General features: G+C 26.0%; 1 protein-coding gene across 1 annotated transcript in view; it reads right to left on the reverse strand.

The window, feature by feature from the left end:
• LOC100205987 (fibronectin type III domain-containing protein 3B) overlaps positions 1 to 19,788 on the reverse strand; it is a 69,226-nt gene extending 49,438 nt beyond the window's left edge. Inside the window, exons 1-6 of the mRNA XM_065788949.1 lie at positions 18,547 to 19,788; positions 10,651 to 10,691; positions 5,263 to 5,384; positions 4,978 to 5,037; positions 829 to 967; positions 222 to 275 (exon numbers count right to left, since the gene is read on the reverse strand). Coding sequence (XP_065645021.1) covers positions 222 to 275; positions 829 to 967; positions 4,978 to 5,037; positions 5,263 to 5,384; positions 10,651 to 10,691; positions 18,547 to 19,153 — 1,023 coding nt within the window. The 5' untranslated portion in view covers positions 19,154 to 19,788. The remainder of the gene's footprint in view (positions 1 to 221; positions 276 to 828; positions 968 to 4,977; positions 5,038 to 5,262; positions 5,385 to 10,650; positions 10,692 to 18,546) is intronic.
• Positions 19,789 to 20,698: the final 910 nt, after the last annotated feature.

Consider the following 20,698-nt stretch of genomic DNA (forward strand, 5'->3'; position numbering starts at 1 on the left):
ATAAGTGGTTTTAAAAACGTTAATTACTTCTTTTTATCTTACTGCTTAAATGATTTCTTTATACTTGTTTAGAAACTTAAAAATGGCTTACATTAAATGGTTTAGTGCGTATGTAAATGGTGCGCCAGTTTACGCTTTAAAACAAGGCCAGATACATATTACATACATATTATAAGTTATCATACTTTATTATTAGAAGTAAAACAATTTGTTGAACTTACCGTTCTCCATTGAATTCTATAAAATGTAATTGGAGATCCACCATCATATGGTGCCTATTGCAAAAACATAAAAAAAGTATAAAATTTCACTTGAAATTTTACTCCTGATTCAACTCACTATAACAAAAGATTTTCTTATATGACATAAATGTTTTTATTTTCATAAGTTGAACCACACCATTTGTGTTGCATGAAATGCATATGATTTGATTGATTGATGTAAGATTTATTTGATTGATTGATGACTGGACTTATGTCAAAATTATTAAATTTGATACTGCAACTCAAAATTAATCTTAAAAAATCAAACAAAAATAAAACCTAAATAAGATTTTTATTCAGATGTTTAAACAAGAGATAATATGAGATAATATCATGAGAGATACCAATATTAACCAGCAAAAAGGATTTTCATCATTATAACCCTACATGTTAGCAGTCCAATAGGTTGTACTCTTATCATTAATAAAAGTCATCTTTCTAAACTACTGCATAACAATGATAGGTTAGACATAAAAAATGGTAAAATGCAATTATGTCATAAAATGTAATAAATTGCATTTATTAAACTAACATTATAACAAACAAAAACATAAAATGTACTTACAGTCCATTTCAAAGTAAGAGAATTTTTTGACTTTTGAGTAATTCTTGGTGGAAAAGGTTTATCAGGCACTGAACAAAATGTAGTACATGCAACAGGATCGCAATAAGAACCTTGTGTATTGTTTAAAACGGCACAAAGTCTACAAGATAAATTTATTTTGATAGTATAACTATCGCACAACATTTTTTATTACTTTGCATTTATGTTTTTGTACTTGTATGTGTACTTTTATTATAAATTTACTTAAGCAAAAACTAATAAATAAAAGATATCATTTTAGTAACTATAGCAACCAGAGCAATCATAGCAGTTTTATAGCTATAAATTACTTTAAGGCACTTAAGTGTAAAAACAAGATTCATGTCCTCTTTTCTCAACAACATTTCACTATCTTATATGTTAGCTTATGCACATGCAGAGTTTTGTCTGTTTTTAATCTTACTTTCTGCTGAAGTAACACTTTCTCTGCTTTTTTTACAATCTATATTACAATAGTGTTCATACTATACAACAGTATCTTAAAAATAGGACAAAAAATACAGAAAAAAAATAAATAAATAAAAAAGACAAGTAAATGAAAGACTCAAAGAAGACTAATCAGATATTAGTTCAAGGGATCAGAATATTCTCCAGAGTTTTTAAAAATTGGAAATACAGATGCCATTTTCTAGCAAGCAGGAAATCAAGATTCAGTCAAGCACCTATTAAATAGTTTAGAGAGAATTGAAGAAAGTTCTGGAGAACACTTTTGTAAGACCATAACAGAAATGTTGTCTGGAATACAAGCAATAAAAGTGTTTTATTGAGATATGACTTTAGCAACAGAAACAGGAGTAACTATAATGTGGAATAATGGGTTAACCAGTTTAGCTCGAAAGGAAGAAAGAATATGGCAATAAAAAATCAAGAGTTGAATTAGAAGAAAAATAAATTGTAAATTAATAGTAAATTTGGCCTTCGAGGATGACTTTAAAGAAGTGGTTAGAAAGAAATGATTTGATAATCTCAAAACTTTTTCCAGATAAACCATATGAAGTATGCCAAACTTTATAAAAAGCTTAAGAAATGTCAAGAGCAATAGCCCTTGCCTCACCACCTCCACCTAATGCACAATAGAATCTTTCAGTCACAGCAGTTAGCAAGCTAGCTGTAGAATAAGAAGATCAAAAACCATATTGATTGTCAGAAAGTTTTTAGATTCAAGAATACCAATAACAATAAGTTAACCTGTTTAACTGGAATGGAAGGAGGAGTATGGCCATAAGATTCAAGAGTCAAATTAGAAGAAAAGCTTTTTGAAAATAGTTCTGCTTTATCCTTGGGAGAGGTAATAAGATCAGTCGCATGAATTCCCATGGGGAATAATGGAGCTTAGAATCAGATAGTGATGGTAAGCTCCACCTTTTTACATTGGTTTCTTGCAATAATAAATAGGCATTTGTTTTCATGAGAAATGTTCTTTTGAAAAAATATGAAAAAAAATGACAATGATTAGACATAGCAGTTGCAGGATGAAAACCTTGGAGGCTTGGAACAAATGTGAAAAAAAAAAGCTTTCATTTCTGCCTGGATCCAGAAAGTTGCATAAGAGGTGTGTTTATCAGTGGAGAAAGAAAAGATATCAGCCTAAGGACTGTCACGAAGATAAAAAATCACAAAAAGAATCCCAAATAGGGTAGTAGTAAGAAGTGCAATGATAGGTGAGTCCGAAAAAGAAGTATGAAATTTATAATGATCATTGCTGGGTTGGAAATACCTAAAGAAAAAACGTAAAGAAACTGGACACAAGCTAAGGTCAATAACAAGACACAAATCAAGGAGTGAAGGTAAGTAATTAGGGTTGTCTGGAGTCACAAAGTTATATGAGTAAGAGATTTAGAAATGCAGAAGTTATGGGCTTTACTGCTAGCAGGGTCAGTGGTGTAAATTAAACTGGAATAGCCATCTTTAGGGACTTCAGTATATACATCAACTGAAAGCTTGGGTTTAGAAATTAGACATTTGTTATGGCAGGAACTTTTTATTATAACTCATTTCATTCTGAAAAACTTACAATGTCAGTCTTTCACAGGAAAACGGGTGATAGTACGTCATTATATGACCATGCAAATCATATTTTGCTTTGACTGTACCTATTTCAAAAAACATTTTTAAAACACCCTGAATGAAAAATATTTTGAATTATACCTTAAGTGAAATAAATTACATCAAAACTTCTTAACAAAAGTTTTTATATTAACAAAACGCTTTTAAATAAAGTAACTGATGATGAGTTTTATTTAAAGTATCATTGACAGTTGTATATAATTTTTTTAATCTATATTATATAAATTGTTTGTGTATACATTTTTTGTAATAAACGTTATTAAAAATAAAAAATTTTGCTTTTATAAACAATGACATTCAACAACAACGAAAGTCTCTTTCGAATTTTAATATAAGAACAATTAAAGTTAAGACATTTAAAAAGATAAACAAAACTTTGTTGAAAAAAAAAAAGACAAATGTTTTAGAAAGCCATTACAATTAAATAAGTTTGATCTTAAATGCTTTTATATTATTGAAACGTTTTTTAATGAAGAAACAAAACACTTCTAATGAATTTTTATAATAAGTATTAATAAACTGTTGTTGTTTTTACTTATATAATTATGTACTTTTTATAATGTTAATCTTTTAAAATATATAATTAAAAAAAAAAAGTACAAATGTTAAAACAAAGAATGAAATGGTTTTTTAATGCGTAATTAAATAAACTATACATTTTAGTTTGATAGGTTTTGTTTTAGTTGGGTTTTATATATATATATATATATATATAAATATATATATATATATATATATATATATATATATATATATATATATATATACACATATATATGTATATATATATATATACATACATATATATGTGTATATATATATATATATATATATATATTCATATATATGTGTATATATATATATATACACATATATATGTGTATATATATATATATATATACATATATATGTGTGTATATATATATATATATAAATATATAATTTTTTTTGCTTTTGCTTTACTTAAGTATTTTTTTTATTTTCTCTCGTTAAGATTTTTTTTTCTTTTTTAAAGTTTTTTTTTAGATAAGTTTAAGTAAGTTTTTGTAGCGCACTTTTAAATTTTGAAAATATCTCAAAAACCTGTGATCAAAACAAAGTATTTTTTGCGTGGTCATATAATTGCGTGCGATCACATGTCTTCCTGTGAAACATTGAATGTGTATAATACTTTAGGACAGTGCCAACCTAAACCATCAAAAGTAAGCATATACATTAGATATATACATACATATATATATATATATATATATATATATATATATATATATATATATATATATATATATATATATATATATATATATATATATATATATATATATATATATATATATATATATATATATATATATATATATGAAGACCTCAGTGGAAAAACTGGCGTTGTCACATTTAAAAAGTATTGAGAAAGTATTTGTTGATCATTAATAAATGTCTTTATTTAAAGCAAAGAAAAAAAAATTTTTGTATAAAAAATTACTAAATGTTTTGTTTTTGAATAAATTTTAAATAAAATAACTATAATATAAATTTTTTTAAATTGCTTAGTTTCATTTATTTTAAATAAAGACTTTTATTAATGATCAATAAATACTTTCTCAATACTTTTTAAATGTGACAACGCCGGTTTTTCCACTGAGATCTTCATATATATATATATATATATACATATATATATATATATATATATATATATATATATATATATATATATATATATATATATATATATATATATACATATATATATATATATATATATATATATATATATATATATATATATATATATATATATATATATATATATATGACATCATACTGAGAGAGAAAGCTGCGAGGGATTTAAACAAGTATCATCTAGATATGAAGGACTTTTATTACAGCAAAAAAAAAAATATGGTTGATCTGCATCAGTACTAGCAACGACATATGCCCATGTGAACATAAAGTAAGCACAACATTGTGGTGTATGGTAACAAAAAAATTGACACAAATTGTTAATTCTTTTTTGTTTAATTGCTATTTATTAAAATTTACCTGAAAGTATATAGTGTTCCAGGATTAAGTTCATGAGCTGTGAAACACTTCTCAGAGCCACTAAAAGTTGCAAAACAATTTTTAGTCTGTATATAAAAAAGAACAAATATAATATTTCAAAGTAAAAAACTTTTTTTAAAAAAAAAGGTTATATAAATTTAATATAACCTTTTTTTAATATTATATGTTTAAATATAAATTTAAAGGTTATATAAATTTAAAAAAGGTTATATAAAGTTATATAAATTTTAAGATCAAAGTAGTAAAAAACAATAACAAACACACTTGTAAACTGATTTGTAAATATTTCCTTTTGTTGATATTTGTAAATCAAATTCGCATGAGAGCAATGCATTTGATCTTAAGCACCACTTTAAAATTATTGCGTATGGACTTATAGCTTCTGCCTAAATTTAAAAAGTAACTAAAGTTAAAGTCATATATCTAAACAAATTCATGTATAAAGTCATATATCCAAATAAATTCATGTATATATTTTTATTTACAAGATTTGATCAAGATAAAAATGATTGAAGAGGCAAAATAAAATTTGTTAGGGTAAAATGACTTTATTTTGGAATTATGCTTGATATGGGTCTAAAAAAATGCCTTTAAAAACTCATAGTGATTGAATTAGATTTAATGTTATATTGAATAAATGAACTAATGCAAGAGATGAATTCTTTTTGATAAATAAACACTTTTAAAAAGCATCAGCTTTGTTTGGTAACACATTTTTTTGTATACTGCAAGGATGTCAAAAAAAAAAAGGATTTTTTTTAGTTGGTATTTTATACTTAAAAATAGCAATAGGAATATCTCTGTAACCATTGCAGCGTTATGATAAATGTACTATTTTAATAATGTAATGTATTAATGTTAATTTAAACAAACGTTTCATGTATCTGTTTGCATATATTTCCAAGAGAGTCCTCAATGAATTAAAGTAAACTAAAATAAAGCCACATATAAAACCTAAAAACTTACAAAAACTATATAAAAAACCAATACAAAAAATACTTATACTAAATACTTAACTATTGGTGACAAAAAGTTGATAAATTATAATAAACTTAATACTAAATCAAAATTTAGATAACGTTTTTTGAATACTATTATGATGCTAAAAAAAGTTGCTTGAAAAGAATTTTTCTTCTTTTTCTGAAAAAAAGTTTTGAGTCTTGATACAAGTGACTTTTATTTTTAAAAAACTGACAAAAATATTTTTTTCTCTAAAAACTTATTTTTAATCTTTTTTAATTTCTTTCTTTTTTATACTCTTTTTTTTCTTTATTATACTCTTATTTTACTTCTTTCATTTAATTCATTGATGACAAATATTAATGACAAGCATTGTTGACAAAAATCCACCTGATTACATTCAAGTATGTTTACAAACATGTAAACTTGAATGTAATGATGTAATTAGCCATTTTAAGCTTTACAAAGAAAAAAAGTTTCTGACAACCACATAATCCGGTGATCAAAGAATTGAATATTTTTAATAGAAAGTTTAAAATTATACAATAATATTACATTTTATAATACAGCTGTTTTTTTCTTCTTTTCATTCATGTTATTGTAAAACAACATCTTAAACAATGAGTTAATGAAAGCGAAAATACTATTGAGCAAATGAAAAACAGGAACATTTTCTTTTTAGTTGTTTTGTAGATTTTCAATAGTTAATGTTTCCCAACTAATTTTCAATTGGTATTTAACTGTAATACTCACCTCTAATATAAACAAAGATGGTCTCCACCTTTCTGGTGTAAATAAATGTTATTCATATATATATATAATTACAAATTTAATAATTTTAATTATTATAAAATAATAATAATTATAAAATTAATAATTTTCAAAATACATTGCAATTAATAAAATATTATTTGTAAAAATAAATATTTTATTAATATAAATAAATTATTAATAAATAAATTACTCACCAAAATAAATTACCAATTATAGTAAAATACACTATATTGTATGATAAGTAATATTTATTCTTTTAAATTCTTTTAAACATATTAATATTCTTTTAAACATTGTGTATAACATTTAAAATGAAAATAAAACTTCAGTTATAAATATTCTTTTTTATTTAATTTTTTTATTTTAATTCACCTCCCCAAGGCTGAGAAGGCCACTACAGACAAGGAGGCTACTTAACAGTGGTTATAACCCTCTCTCAACTCTATAACTCCGAAACAAGAACCTTGATGAACAAGGACGCTGTGCGGAGAAAGTTTTATTTTTATTTACAATAGGGATTGCTCTTTTACTTAATTTTTTTATACTTACATGAAATTAATTTTTATCAAAAAGTAAATTACAAAAGTAATTTTAATACTAATACTATTAGTTAAAGATGTTGTTGATTAAGTAATTCTAACCCGTTAGGTGAAAAAGGGAATCAGCGCATTTTCAAGTTATGAAACCTTTTTACATTGTTTTTGACACGGTATAATACCACACGGTATAATTTGTTTGATTTATATTTCCATGGATAATATTTTTTTTAACCATTATATTTATATGTCAAGAAAATAAAGTTATTCAAAATTTCTGTTATTTATGCAATATTTCTTCTGTTTTAGTATATTATTTTAGAATAAGATTTCTCTTTTTCTAAAATAACATACTAAGACAGGAGAATTTGGTATTTTAGCTACTTATATATTAATTTTTGAGATATACTCCCAAAAAATACAAAACTATAATTGTCAACTAAAATATACTTATTAAATTCAAACTTCAGAAAAACACATAATCATTAATTTTTAATGACAAGTTTTTATTTACATTACAAGTTTTCATTTACAACGACTTTATTATGTACAGATATTTAGGGCTTGGCAATAAGACTATTTTTGTCTTCCTCTTGTCCCCACCATTTGTATATTTTACAAAAGAAAAGTAATTATTTGTAACGGCAAATTTAGAAAAATTAAACATTAAAAATCAGCCACTACATTAAAGAATGTGTTTATGTAATTAAAAAAAAACAATAATCAATGACCAAATTAAATTTGAAAAAAAAGATAATTTGATAATAGTTTGAAAAATACAAATGATCTTGTAGATCTAGTAAAGTCACTTATAAAAACTTAATTTTCTTTGTTATTGTTTGACAAATTTTAACAAAGAAGTCCGCGTCATTACTTATTCACGAAAAAAGAGTTAAATTAACTTTCACACCAAAGTTTTGAATGAGGAACAGAATTTAATTATCAGACAAACTTATAACTTAATTAAAGATAATATTTTAAACTCCTTAATTAATTGGGGAGGTTGCTCAAAACTTATATGGTCATAATTTTTGAACACTAAGAGATTATTGCATGACACTAAAGACTTGTTAATGAACTTAAAGTTTTAAATGTTAAAAAAAATGTATATATAAATATTATAAACTCTTCACTCTCACGCTAATGGCATGAAAGGGAGGTCAACTTTTTAGGGGTTTAGGCGATACTTTTGAAAAGCTATACAAAAACATGAATATATAAATGTTTGGAGTTAAGTCCATGTCGCTACATAAAGATAAATTCTCAATCAAAAACAAAAAGCCTGCTACAAGCCTGATTTTAAATAAGTGATTGGAATCTGTTTGTTTATATATTGTAACTTACACTTTTGTTAACTTTTTTACTTTAAATTTTTGAAAATTTAAAGCAAAAAAGTAACTAAACTTTACTGAAAAAAAAAAAGAACTTGATATTATTTCATCTATAAGATGAAATAACATCAAGACACTTTTCTTCACAATCGACAATTTAATTTTAAATTTGAAAGTGTGCTCTTTTGAACCATCCTAATAAATTCGCTATATTAAATAAATTAAAATAAGCGGTAGTTGTGGTTACGAAAAGTTTAAAAATAAAAAAATTTTTAAAACATTTTTTTTTAAGTTAATTACTTTTACTTTTACTTTTTTAACTTTAATTTTTTTTTTTTTAATTTTTTTAATTGATGTTATTTACACCAGTTATAAAAGTTTTTTTAAAAGACTGTCTGGTTTAATGTTCTTGCTTTGGAAATGGCTCTGCATTTTGCATTTTTATTCTAAGTTTTGTATTTTGGCTTCTTTTATTCAGCGTGGTTGTTGTTAAAAACCAATCAAAACCAAAATGATTCTTGAAAATGACTATCTAGAATAACTGTTAGATAATAGAATAATAGAGGAATAATTGTTGTCTGGAATAGACTAATTGAAATTAGTTCATTCCAGACAACAGTTTTATAAATAGCTATTAATAAATTTAGAAAAATAATAATAATTTTCATTTCTGTTAGAGTGGTTGTTACGAACAGGGCCATCCCGAACAGAAGGTTTAGGGGGTAACCCCTCCCCCAAGCTGTGATATAAGTATTTGAGTTAGCACATTTGTACATTTAGCATTTCAATTAGCAAGTTTTGAAGTATGTTAAATATTGTCAAATATTGAGGACCTTATTAACCATATTAAAAAATGTCAAATATTGAGGACCTTATTTTTGTGTGTGTGTATCTAGAAAAAAAATTAATACTGAAACAAATAAATCAAAAAATTTTATTTTTGATTTATTTGTTTTAGTATTAATTTTTGCAAAAAAAACTTTCTTTCTGAAAAGTTATAAACCCCAACTTTAAAGAAAAACATAATACTAGAGAAAAAAAAATAATGGTATGAGCCTTCTTGCCAGGAAACAAGTTTAACATGCAAGTTCATCGGGACTACACAAATGCTGACAAGATAAAGTAAAATCAAAGTAAAGTCAAAAAGTAAAGTAAAATTAAAAAAAAAGATCCAAAAAAGTGGAGATCTCCAGTTGGCTCTGAAAACAATTTTAAGATGTAGTAAATTTACACAAATGCGTTAAGTCAACCTAACATTTGAAAAAAAAATACAAGTTTATTCTAAAGCACTATTTTAATTGAATAAGATTTTATTTTTCTAACCATAGTAGAAGATTAAAAAGTTTTCCTTACCATCTTTTTTCAAATAGATTATATATGCTAAAACGCAATAAAAGATTATATCTGATAAACAACCTTTAACCATATAAATTATGTCAGATAGCTTAAATGACTTAAAATTTTTTGAAAACTTTTTAAGCAGTCGATGTCTTTGCGGATATCAAAAATGCTATACTGCATCATATTACCATAAAAATACTTGATTGAAAAGGCAAATACAAAGAAAAAAAACTGGAGAAAAGCGCGCTCTAACGAACAGTGACTTAGTCAAGGTTTACACATGAAAGGTTTACAAATTTTTTACATAATTATAACCAATTACTTGTCAAAGTAAATTACTTTACACGACTTACCATTAAAAGTAAGTTACATTTACAAGTAAAAGTAAAAATGAAAATAACTTTTACTTGTAAAAGTAAATTACTTTTTCAAGTAACAGTTACTCATTTAAAAAACTTAACTTAAGTAATTAAGTTTTAAACGTTATATAATTTATGTAAAAAAAAAAAAAAATTACTTTTAAAAGTAAGTAAATTATATATTTTTACACGAGTTATGTAAAGTAATTTACGCTTAAAAGTAATTCGCGGTTTTACTTTAAAATAAGTAAAAGTGCAATCCCTAATTTACAACATGTAAACATTTATTTATTTCCGTTTATATATTCCTGTATTTTCAAGCATCATCAACATATTTTAATAAAAACTCACCTCCAAAGAAACATGCAATGAAGTGTCATCAATCGATATATCTTAAATAAACAAACAAAACTTAAAATTTACCAAAGCTTAAGTTTACCAAAGAACAATTTAAATTCAATAATTTGCATGACAGAAAAAATTTAAATAAAATAATTGTTTTGTCAAAACTAGCATTTTGTAAAGAGAAATTTAATAGACTTTTTCTTTGAATAATTTGAGCTATTTTAACTAATTTTAACCGGGGATGTCAGACCTTGCATCACATCCCTGATTAAAACAGAACATACGAAGATAAACAAGCTATTTCTATTTAAAACATTAGGATTTTTAGATTAAAAAATTAACTTCAATATATTAAATATATATATATATATATACATATATATATGCATATATATCTTTTAGGTATGAAGCAGGTAATGTACTATTACACCAAGTATATTTAGTATTTTGCAAAAATATTAGGACATAAAACCTCCATTCCATTGATACTTTGGTGTTGAATAGCCTTGATTAATTTTGTCTAATTTATCAAAAACTTTTCTTTTTTTAAATCTAATGTCTAAAGTTCCACATGGTCCATACTATTACATTAAATTCTTATGTAAAGTTCAGGTCATTTAATTAGTAAATTGCATAGTGCAAAAAGATCCACTGCAAATATTTTTGCAAACCAAAATATTATATTATAAGGATCACAAATATTGTGTTAATTTCAATAAAAAAATTTATTAAGTTAATACTTTGTATATTATTAATCTTAAATAAATCGATTGACAATAGGGATAGAGAGAACTAAAAGTATATACTTCCACTGAGGGATATGTTTGGGGACAGGGTTTAGCTGTGATGTAATTGATAATGTAATCAATGATATAATAGTTTTTTAGATATTTTTAAGACTATAATTAAAGATTACTATTATAGTTTTGAAACATCTAAAAACCTATTAAATCATAGATTACATCATCAATTACATCATTGATTACCAATAAGATTATGATTCACCAAAAGTTTTAATAGTTCACTGTTTTAAATCTGCATGTTAATTTAACAATTTATATCTTGGATGTCAATATGCATAATACTTTAGTAAAATAAAAAGTCAGATTTTTTTAGCTCATGGATTATCATCATAATCCAAGTACAAGTTACTTGATATAGCTTTATTTTAAAAAACTTTTAATGTAAAAACAAATGGTATAATTTGTGCACAAGTTTATAGAATATGTACAACTTTTTTTGACTACTCCCCATTTTCAATTAACTTGTTTAATAATTTTAACTAACAATTTAAAAAACTAAATTATAAAATCATATTAATGTAAAATACTTTTTACATATATTTAATATACAAATAACATTTAACATATAAATACATTTTACAGATTTAGGTAGACATTTAGATACCACATAACTAACTTTTATGGATATAAAAATAAAAATTTTTTTGTTAACAATAATAAAGGTTTCTCGTATCTAATTAATACCAGCCCAATCCTTGAGTTGATGTATGTACTTAGGCCTCCACAGTTGGCAATTTCAGTATAATGTCAAGAAAAAAGTTTTTAATTAATTTTGAAAAAACTCTATTTTTTACGTTTTTATGTGTAAGAAAAAAACCTAAAGCAGCTTTTTAAACATAGTTTAAAAATTCTGTGTTTTCTATGTTACATTTGATAAAGAATTTAAAAACAGATAAAAGCAAAAAATGCAGTTGGTAGTCTGTCAAGAATATATGCAGTCTTCTCTATTTAGCCAGCACTTTCACGCTCAAGTCATTTAGCGCTCGCTCACATGCTCGCAAAATCTTTGGCAAGCGCATAAAAAAGCACTTGCTAAAAAAATAAAAGTGTTTTTTTTAATTGCAACAAAACTTTTTAGATCATTTGTTTACCTTTTATGAAAAAGGGCTTATTTTACCAGTTTTTATAAAATTATTTTATCTTGTATTTATTCAAAGTATTCTGTCTGCAATTTTTATTTTTATTTAAATAGCAGAACAAAATTTTTTAAAATCACGCAGGCTAACTTAAAAATGACCATCCCGCCAGTGCTTTTTTGTGCGCTGGCATTAAATTTAAAACGGAGAAGACTGTATATGCCTATCGAGTGGAAGGAAAACACAAATTTAAATAATATAGATACAGAAGATGGTTAAAACAGAAAAAAATAATTGGGTTCTGGAAGTAATTTAGTTTTAACTTCAAAAGCTCAATTAAATACTTTTAAGTATCTTAAACTAGTTTGCCTTCTGATTCTGATTGTTAAAAGAATGAATTTAGAGGAAAACACATTGGCACACTATGACATGATTTGTGATTAAGTTTGAAAATAAATTTCATTCATTGAAATAGGATTGATTGATGAGCTAAAAATCATTCATTTAAATACTGTGACTGAAGAAAACGTTTATGCAAACTCTCATATGAGTGTTGAGTGTGTCAACAATTTTTACTAATAACAAAACAAAAAACAAAAACAAAAAAAACTATTTGATTCTGATGACAAAACTTTAAAGATTAGAAAAAACTAACACCAAAAATAAATCATAATCTAATTGCCACAAAAGGCTTCCTTCACACAAATTATCATATGTGGTCAATGTGACCACACAATAAAGCATAATCTAATTGTCACAAAAGACTTCCTTCACAAAAATTAAAATAATTTTTAAAAGAATTTCTTATTGCAACTGCATCAAAAATAAATCTATTACTTTTTGATTTTGAGAAGTCAACACACTTGATCATATATTTTTTTACTCAAAAGTTGAACAAAACTTTTTGAACCACATTTACTGTTGACAAAATTTAATGTATAACAAATTAAATTAAATGTAATTAATATTTCTTTTATTAATTACGTTAAGAAATTCGTTTTTATAAAATACAGAAATGCAATATTAATTTTTTGTTGTTGTTGTTCCTAAGCTCAAATCAATTTTTTACATTCTTATTTTGATATAAGCATATACAAACTTATGTTTGGAGTATGCCTTAAAATATCATATCTGAAACATCAAAAAATCTTTCCGATGGGTCTGCTACATAAAACTAGTTGTTATTGTGGTTTCCATACCTGAACAAAATGTAACATATAAAACAAAATGTAACATATAAAAGAAAGTGAAACATAAAACTAAATAAATTAAAATAACTATTCACAATAATAAATCTTTTTTTTTTATATGCTTTTTTGAATGATTTTTTTATGCTTCATTTGTTTATATCGTATAAAGACTTGACAAATTTTCCTTCGGTTGCTGAATATTTCAATTATAAAGGCTAGCACAAAAAAATTAAGTTTTCCATTTTTTTAAATTTTATCTGATTTTGTTATATTTATAAGTAACAGTTGAATTTTATGAAATTTTCATTCCAACTTTTGCAACAATGGAATGCAAAGTAGTAGTAGCAGCAACTCCCTTTCATGTTCTGTCTTTTGATTTCACAACTTCTTTCGATACCAGTCGTTGAATGTACTGAAGCTCCTAGAAACTCTGAATTTCAGTGCTGATGTCAACCTATGTGTTTATATGTATGCTTTATAATTCTAGTACATTAATTTTGCGTTTTTATTGTGTAATTATTTTGCAATGAAACCAATGGTTTTAAGTTTTAGTCAGCACAGAAGTATTGGATATAAGTCAAAAGTAATTAAAAGTGACATATGTTGTTGTCACAAGAATCATTTTTTACCTTTTGTACTCTCCAAGACAATTTATATATATATATATATATATATATATATATATATATAATATATATATATATATATATATATATATATATATATATATTCAGTATATAAATTAATTGATTTAGAGATAGTATGCAAGAGAGTTGCTGCTACATTGACTGAGGATTTGAGTTAGGGCAACAATAGGTTTTTTATTTTTATTTTGAAAACAATAGGTGCACATTTTAAGAAAAAGTGCACAAAATATATTAGGAAATTGTGTGTTTCATCCAGTATACACACACTCACACACACACACACACATATATATATATGTATATATTAAAATTCACCCAACAAGGCTGCATGTTACTAGAAAATAAAGAATAGAGAATAAAGAGCAAGGAAATGCTTGACAAAAAGGCTTGAAAAGTCTTTATCAAGAGTCAGGAAAATATGATAATAGGATTGAGTTCAAAAGGGTTGAAAAGCCAGATGAGAAACTACACGTATAAAAATTTTTAGAGCAAGCAGGATTGAAATTTTTAGTCAGATAATGTAAAAGGATATGACTTTTCTGAATGACAATTCAAGCAAGAATAAGTTTTTATTGATAGAACTTGGTGATAGTATTTGTATCATTTAGTATTTGTAGAAAAAGAAAAAGAGATGAAACTTTAAGACAATGGGATAGTCTCAAGCTTGGCAGATAAAGCAGGTCCAACTATGTTTACAAAACAATTTTGGACTTTATATAAAAGTGAAAGTGCATCTTTAGAAGAACCAGCTCAAATATGACAACAGTATCACATACAGGGATAAATAAGAGGTAGAGACTAGAATAAAGAGAACAATAAAGAAAAGCAAACTTAGCAGAAACTAACCCTGCAATCGATTATATATATGGTTTCCATGAGAGGACAGTAGTGAACGATAATCCAACACATAAAAGTAGAGGACTCAATTAGAGCAATAGTGTTCCCATTCATTAATATAAGAATGTTGCAATAGTTGTTTGTAGTAAATAACTGAGTTTTGTTAGAGTTAAAACTCACAAGCCACTGCAAGCCCCAATCTAATACAGAAGTGAAATCAGATTGAAGATTGGCTACCTGTTTACAGTAATTCAAAAGAGAAGTCTTTTTGTCAAGACAGGAGTATAAAGTTAAGCCGCCAGCAAATAGACCCACTTTAGATCTAAGGTTGTTAGGAAGATCATTGATGTAGATAAGAAACAAAAAAGGAACAAAGATAAACTTTGAGGAAAACTCCCAGAAGTTACTGGAAATGAAGCAGGGTGTTGGCCTTTAAGGATGACTTTAAAAAAGCAGTTAGAAAGAAATGATTTGATAATCTCCAATTTTTTTCAGATACATCATATGAAGCAAGGTTATGGATTCATTACGGTTAAGAAGGAGCACTGATCTGACAATAGTTGGAGAGATCAGAGTTTTCTAGAGTTTAAACATCGGAACCACAGATGTTATTTTCCAGCAAGCGCAAAAATAAGATTTTCGATTTTCAGTCAAGCACTTTTTAAATAGTTAAGAGAGAATCAAAGAGAGTTTTGAAGAACACTTTTGTAAGACTAGGAAAGGAATGCTATCTGGACCACAAGCCACAGAAGAATTTAATTGAAATTTTAGCAACAGAATTTGGAGTGATTTGAATATCAATAACAATGAGTTAACCTGTTTAACTGGAATGGTAGGAAGAGCATGGCCATAAGATTCAAGAGTCAAATTAGAAGAAAACCTTTGCAAATAGTTCTGGGATTTAGTTTGGGAGAGGTAATAAGATCAGTCCCATGAATGAGAGAGGCTCTATCTATCATTTACAACAACAAGATTTAGTAAACTGGGAATAATGAAGCTTAGCATCAGACAGCACCTTTGTTAATTGATTTCTTGTCATAATAAATAGGCATTTGTTCTGAAGAGAGTTGTTCTTTTGAAAAAAAATGATTACGATTAGGTATAGCAGCTGCAGAAGAAGGTAATAACCATGTAGAATGAGACTTGACTAGAGAGAGAAAAGACATCAGCCCAAAGACAGTGATAAAGAAAACTATAAAAAGAATTCCAGTCAGCTCTAGGATAGTAGTAAGTAGTGCGATGATAGGGTGAGTTCAAATAAGAAGTACAATATGGAAGATTTGTAGACATTATCGCATGGTTGGAACTATCTAAAGGGAAATAAGGAGAAATTGAACAAAAGCTAGGGTTGGAGACAAAATGCAAATCAAAGAGTGAAGGTAAGTTTTGGGCTTGTTTGGAAAACAAGTCACAAAGTTAATTGAAAAAGTTATTGAACTTTAGCAGTGTTAGTAGTGTTAGAGCCAAGCCATTCAGTGTAATTAAAGTTACTAATAATAAAAAAAACATTAAAATCACTAATAGTAACAATATTAGCAGAGGGCAATTGGCAAGATAGATTAGCAAGAGTGAAACAAGCAATTTGATCAGAAATTTAGAAGAGTGTAGTCTTGAAAAGAATAATAAAGAATAAAGAGAAAGGTGATAAAGTGAAGAGGTGCTAAGCGGAAGCACATAAAATAACAGTCAGAAGATTCTCAACGGACAGGTGTTTTAATGAGTAAGTATTAGAAATTTAACTAAAATTTTTCTGAAATTTTTGTTAAATTCCTAATACATACCCCAACTTTGTCTGAAGCAAACTTCAGACAAAGTTGGGGCAAAAACAAAGTTGAAGCCTTTGCCTGAAGCAAACTTCAGACAAAGGCTTCAGCAAACTATTTTTTGTTAATTAAAAATACTAAAGCTTGTTTTCCAATGGTAAAGTGGTTGTACAATCTTGTTCTACGGAACGTCTGCAGAAACCAGTTTGTTTCTATTTCCACGACAAATGTTTTATAACATAAAATTCATTATATAACTTACGTTAAGCTGCATAACTTACACTAGATCCATTGTAAAATAAATTTATTGTACAACATTTCTACAACTATTAGAAACACCAAGCTTAAGCAGCTACTATTTATTAAATTTAAATAACACTTTTGGCTTAATAGTTTAAAGAGATTAAATGCAATATCATTATTCAGCGTATAAAATAAAAGTGGTCAATGGTCAAAGAACATTCATATGAAAAAAATGCTAATTTGACCTCGAAAAATTCTTGTCGACCAAGGTTGACCAGTTAAAAAAATATATATATATATTGAAAGATATACTGAAGCAGTGATGGTTTTTTATGTTAAATATTTTTGGTTACTATGAACATGGTTTAAGTTTAAAGAGAACTTGACTCATTCATAGATAGACCACACCAACCTAAACAATGAGCTATGCAGTTGTCTCAGTCCTGCTAATTATTCTAAAGTTGTAACTTAGTGTTCCTTATGTGGCCTCGACAATGTACACCAAAAACAAACCAAAAGGGACACCATCCATGTGCATTATGGCACTGTTAATACTCTGATATTTTACAGCTGTTGATAGAATCAGCTGAGTTTTAGAGCGGTACCATCATTAGGAGATAACAGGAAGAGTTGCATAGCCACTATCAAGAAGATACAAACAAAAATCTATGAGTAGAGTCAATAAGGTCCAGCATTCATTATCCTAGGCAGGAAACAATGTAACACAGGTTTACATCTATGCCAGCCTAATAGATAAAAGAAAGGGGTGTGTGGCTAGTCTACAGAATTATTCTGCTTACCCCTAAAGCCTGGGAGAAATTATATATATATATATATATATATATATATATATATATATATATATATATATATATATATATATAAATAAAATTTTCTTTTTTTTTTTGGAATCCCCCATATATATATAAATATATATATATATATATATATATATATATATATATATATATATATATATATATATATATATATATATATATATATATATTGTATATATATATATATAAATATGAGTAATGATTTCAGAACTTCCAGGATTTCTTAATTGTTCATACATAACACTTTTTGATAGTACAATTTTGAAGTGCTCAAAAATAGTTTCAATGAAAATACATGTTTCTTTCAAATTTTTCTAAATTTTTTTATATGGCTGATAATTTTTATAAATAGGAATTTGAATAAATAGAGTTTGAAAAACTTGGAGATAACAGATGAATTTGAAGAATTTAATAAAAGCAAAATTTAAAGAAAATATGGATAAGACAAATAAAATTTTTTTTAAGTTTAAATGTAAAAATTTATCAAAAAATTAAAAAAATTACTATTTCCAACAGGATCTACGACACAGTTTTTATCGCTTAACTTCTTTTGATAGGTATGTTTTACACATGTACAATCGTTTATATTTGCTTGCTTGTCACTAATTTTTTTTTGTAGTTTTTCTCTTCTTTTATCTATGTCTTGAACCACAGGCTGGGTTTGAAAACTTCTAGGTGACCCATGCACTGAACAAAAAGGATTATATTGTTGGCTTGGTATGATTATACTAGGAAAATTTTGTCTGCTATGTGAACTAATATTGTTTGGAAAAACTTGATGATAAGAGTGTTGATTAGACATAGGATAGTTGTTTCCACCATATGGGTATCCATGTTCATGAGGAAAAGGAACACGAAAAAATACACCTGGTTGTATTTCAATATGAGATCCATGATCTGCTATATACGAAGATATTATCTGTCCAGTGGGAGGATTAATTAAATGTATATAATTTGTTTGACCATCAATTTGAGGCTCAACTATAATGTGTAAGCTTTGTTCTTGTGATGTGCTTAAAGTATCACATGGTTCATTTTGTAAACTTTTATTTAAAGATAATTGATTTTGTGTCATATAGTTAACATAAGTTTCTGAAGTATCCATTTCCATTTATGTCTAATACATAAAAAATAATACAAATAGAAGATATACAATAAATACTACACAGACAAAAAAACTTAAAAAAATGGAATAAAAAAATATGAAAGCATACATTTAGCATTTAGTTTTTTTTAATGTTTTTATGTTACATATCATCAAAACCAATATTATGTGTAACACAAAATTATAATTAGGTTTTATTCTGTATTCAATTATTTAAAATGTTAGATTTTGTTAAAATAAAAATCAAAAATTTGAGTACTCTAATAAGTAAAACTTTTAAAACTTTTTTCCTTATGTAAAACAAAGCGTTTAAGTATAACTTTAAAAAAATTTTGAGTGTTTGATGAATTATTTTGTTTAACATTTATAATAAAAGGCTTATTTTTAATATCTTTATTTTTAATTTTTAGATTATCCTTGGTTAGAAGAGTTAATACAATAGAAAAAAATGTAAAAATAATTGTGATTAAATTCCAAATTGCCTAAAATAATTTTCGCAATTATATACTTATCTGTCTCTTTATCAAGCAAATCTATGTCAAATGTTTTTCTATTGTCTCTTAAATCGCTTCTAGTTTTTTCATTTAAATGTCGCAAATATTTTTATGAAGTGTGTCGAAAATAAGACAAAACAACAAAAGAAAAACTCCCAAATTTAAATCAAAAAAAAATTATTTGTGCTCATATTCGACATTTAACACATCGCTAGATAATGCACACGTTTAAAAAATAAACAGGGTCAACATTTATTAGTGCAGGCCAAACAGTGCCTTTTACACAACCTATATGCTTCAAAAACTTAACTAACGTGGTTATACTTCAGAATATAAAATGTTACATATTAAGACTACTGGCTATTATAATAAATATATTATCATAAATCTCTATAAATGCAAATCGTTGAAAATCACAACTTCGACAGACGATTTTTTTTTTTTTTTATAAATCCATACTTCTTCATGTTTACAAAACATAAAAGCGGAAGCAACTTTATTTCTTGGAATGCTTGGTCAGCGGTAAAACGAACTACGTGCATAATTCCGTCTCAGAACTACTAGTCGCAGATAGTCCGATGCGGGAGACACCCGGCTGGCAAGGAGATTTTTCGTTAATATTTAAATATTATATACAAAAGAAACCTTAAATAATCTTATTAATTTAGAGTTGGATAGCTATGTACTGGCATCTTTCAATTTACGCTTGGCTGTTTTTTCATACAAGCACTCTAAACATAAATTGTGCACCCGTGGCGCAGTGGTTAGAGTTCTGGCTCAGAACAAAGAAGCCCAAGGTTCGATAAGCGACAATAAAGCCCAATAAATAACATTGGCCAAGAATGCAAGAAGGAGGTGCTCATCCGCGGTGCTCTGCAATAAGGCTGTAAGGACTTCAGGGAGCACCTTAATAATCACAACAACAAAACAAAAACAAAACAAAAAAAGAATGAAACATTGTTTGTAACTGATTCTTCGATAAGGAAATTCAAATTCAAACAATTTCTCTAATCATTTTTGCTTAATATTCTAATTTTTTTTTTCTAGAAAAATTGGT

Source organism: Hydra vulgaris, chromosome 01, assembly GCF_038396675.1.
Source record: "Hydra vulgaris chromosome 01, alternate assembly HydraT2T_AEP".
Classification (NCBI taxonomy): domain Eukaryota; kingdom Metazoa; phylum Cnidaria; class Hydrozoa; order Anthoathecata; family Hydridae; genus Hydra; species Hydra vulgaris.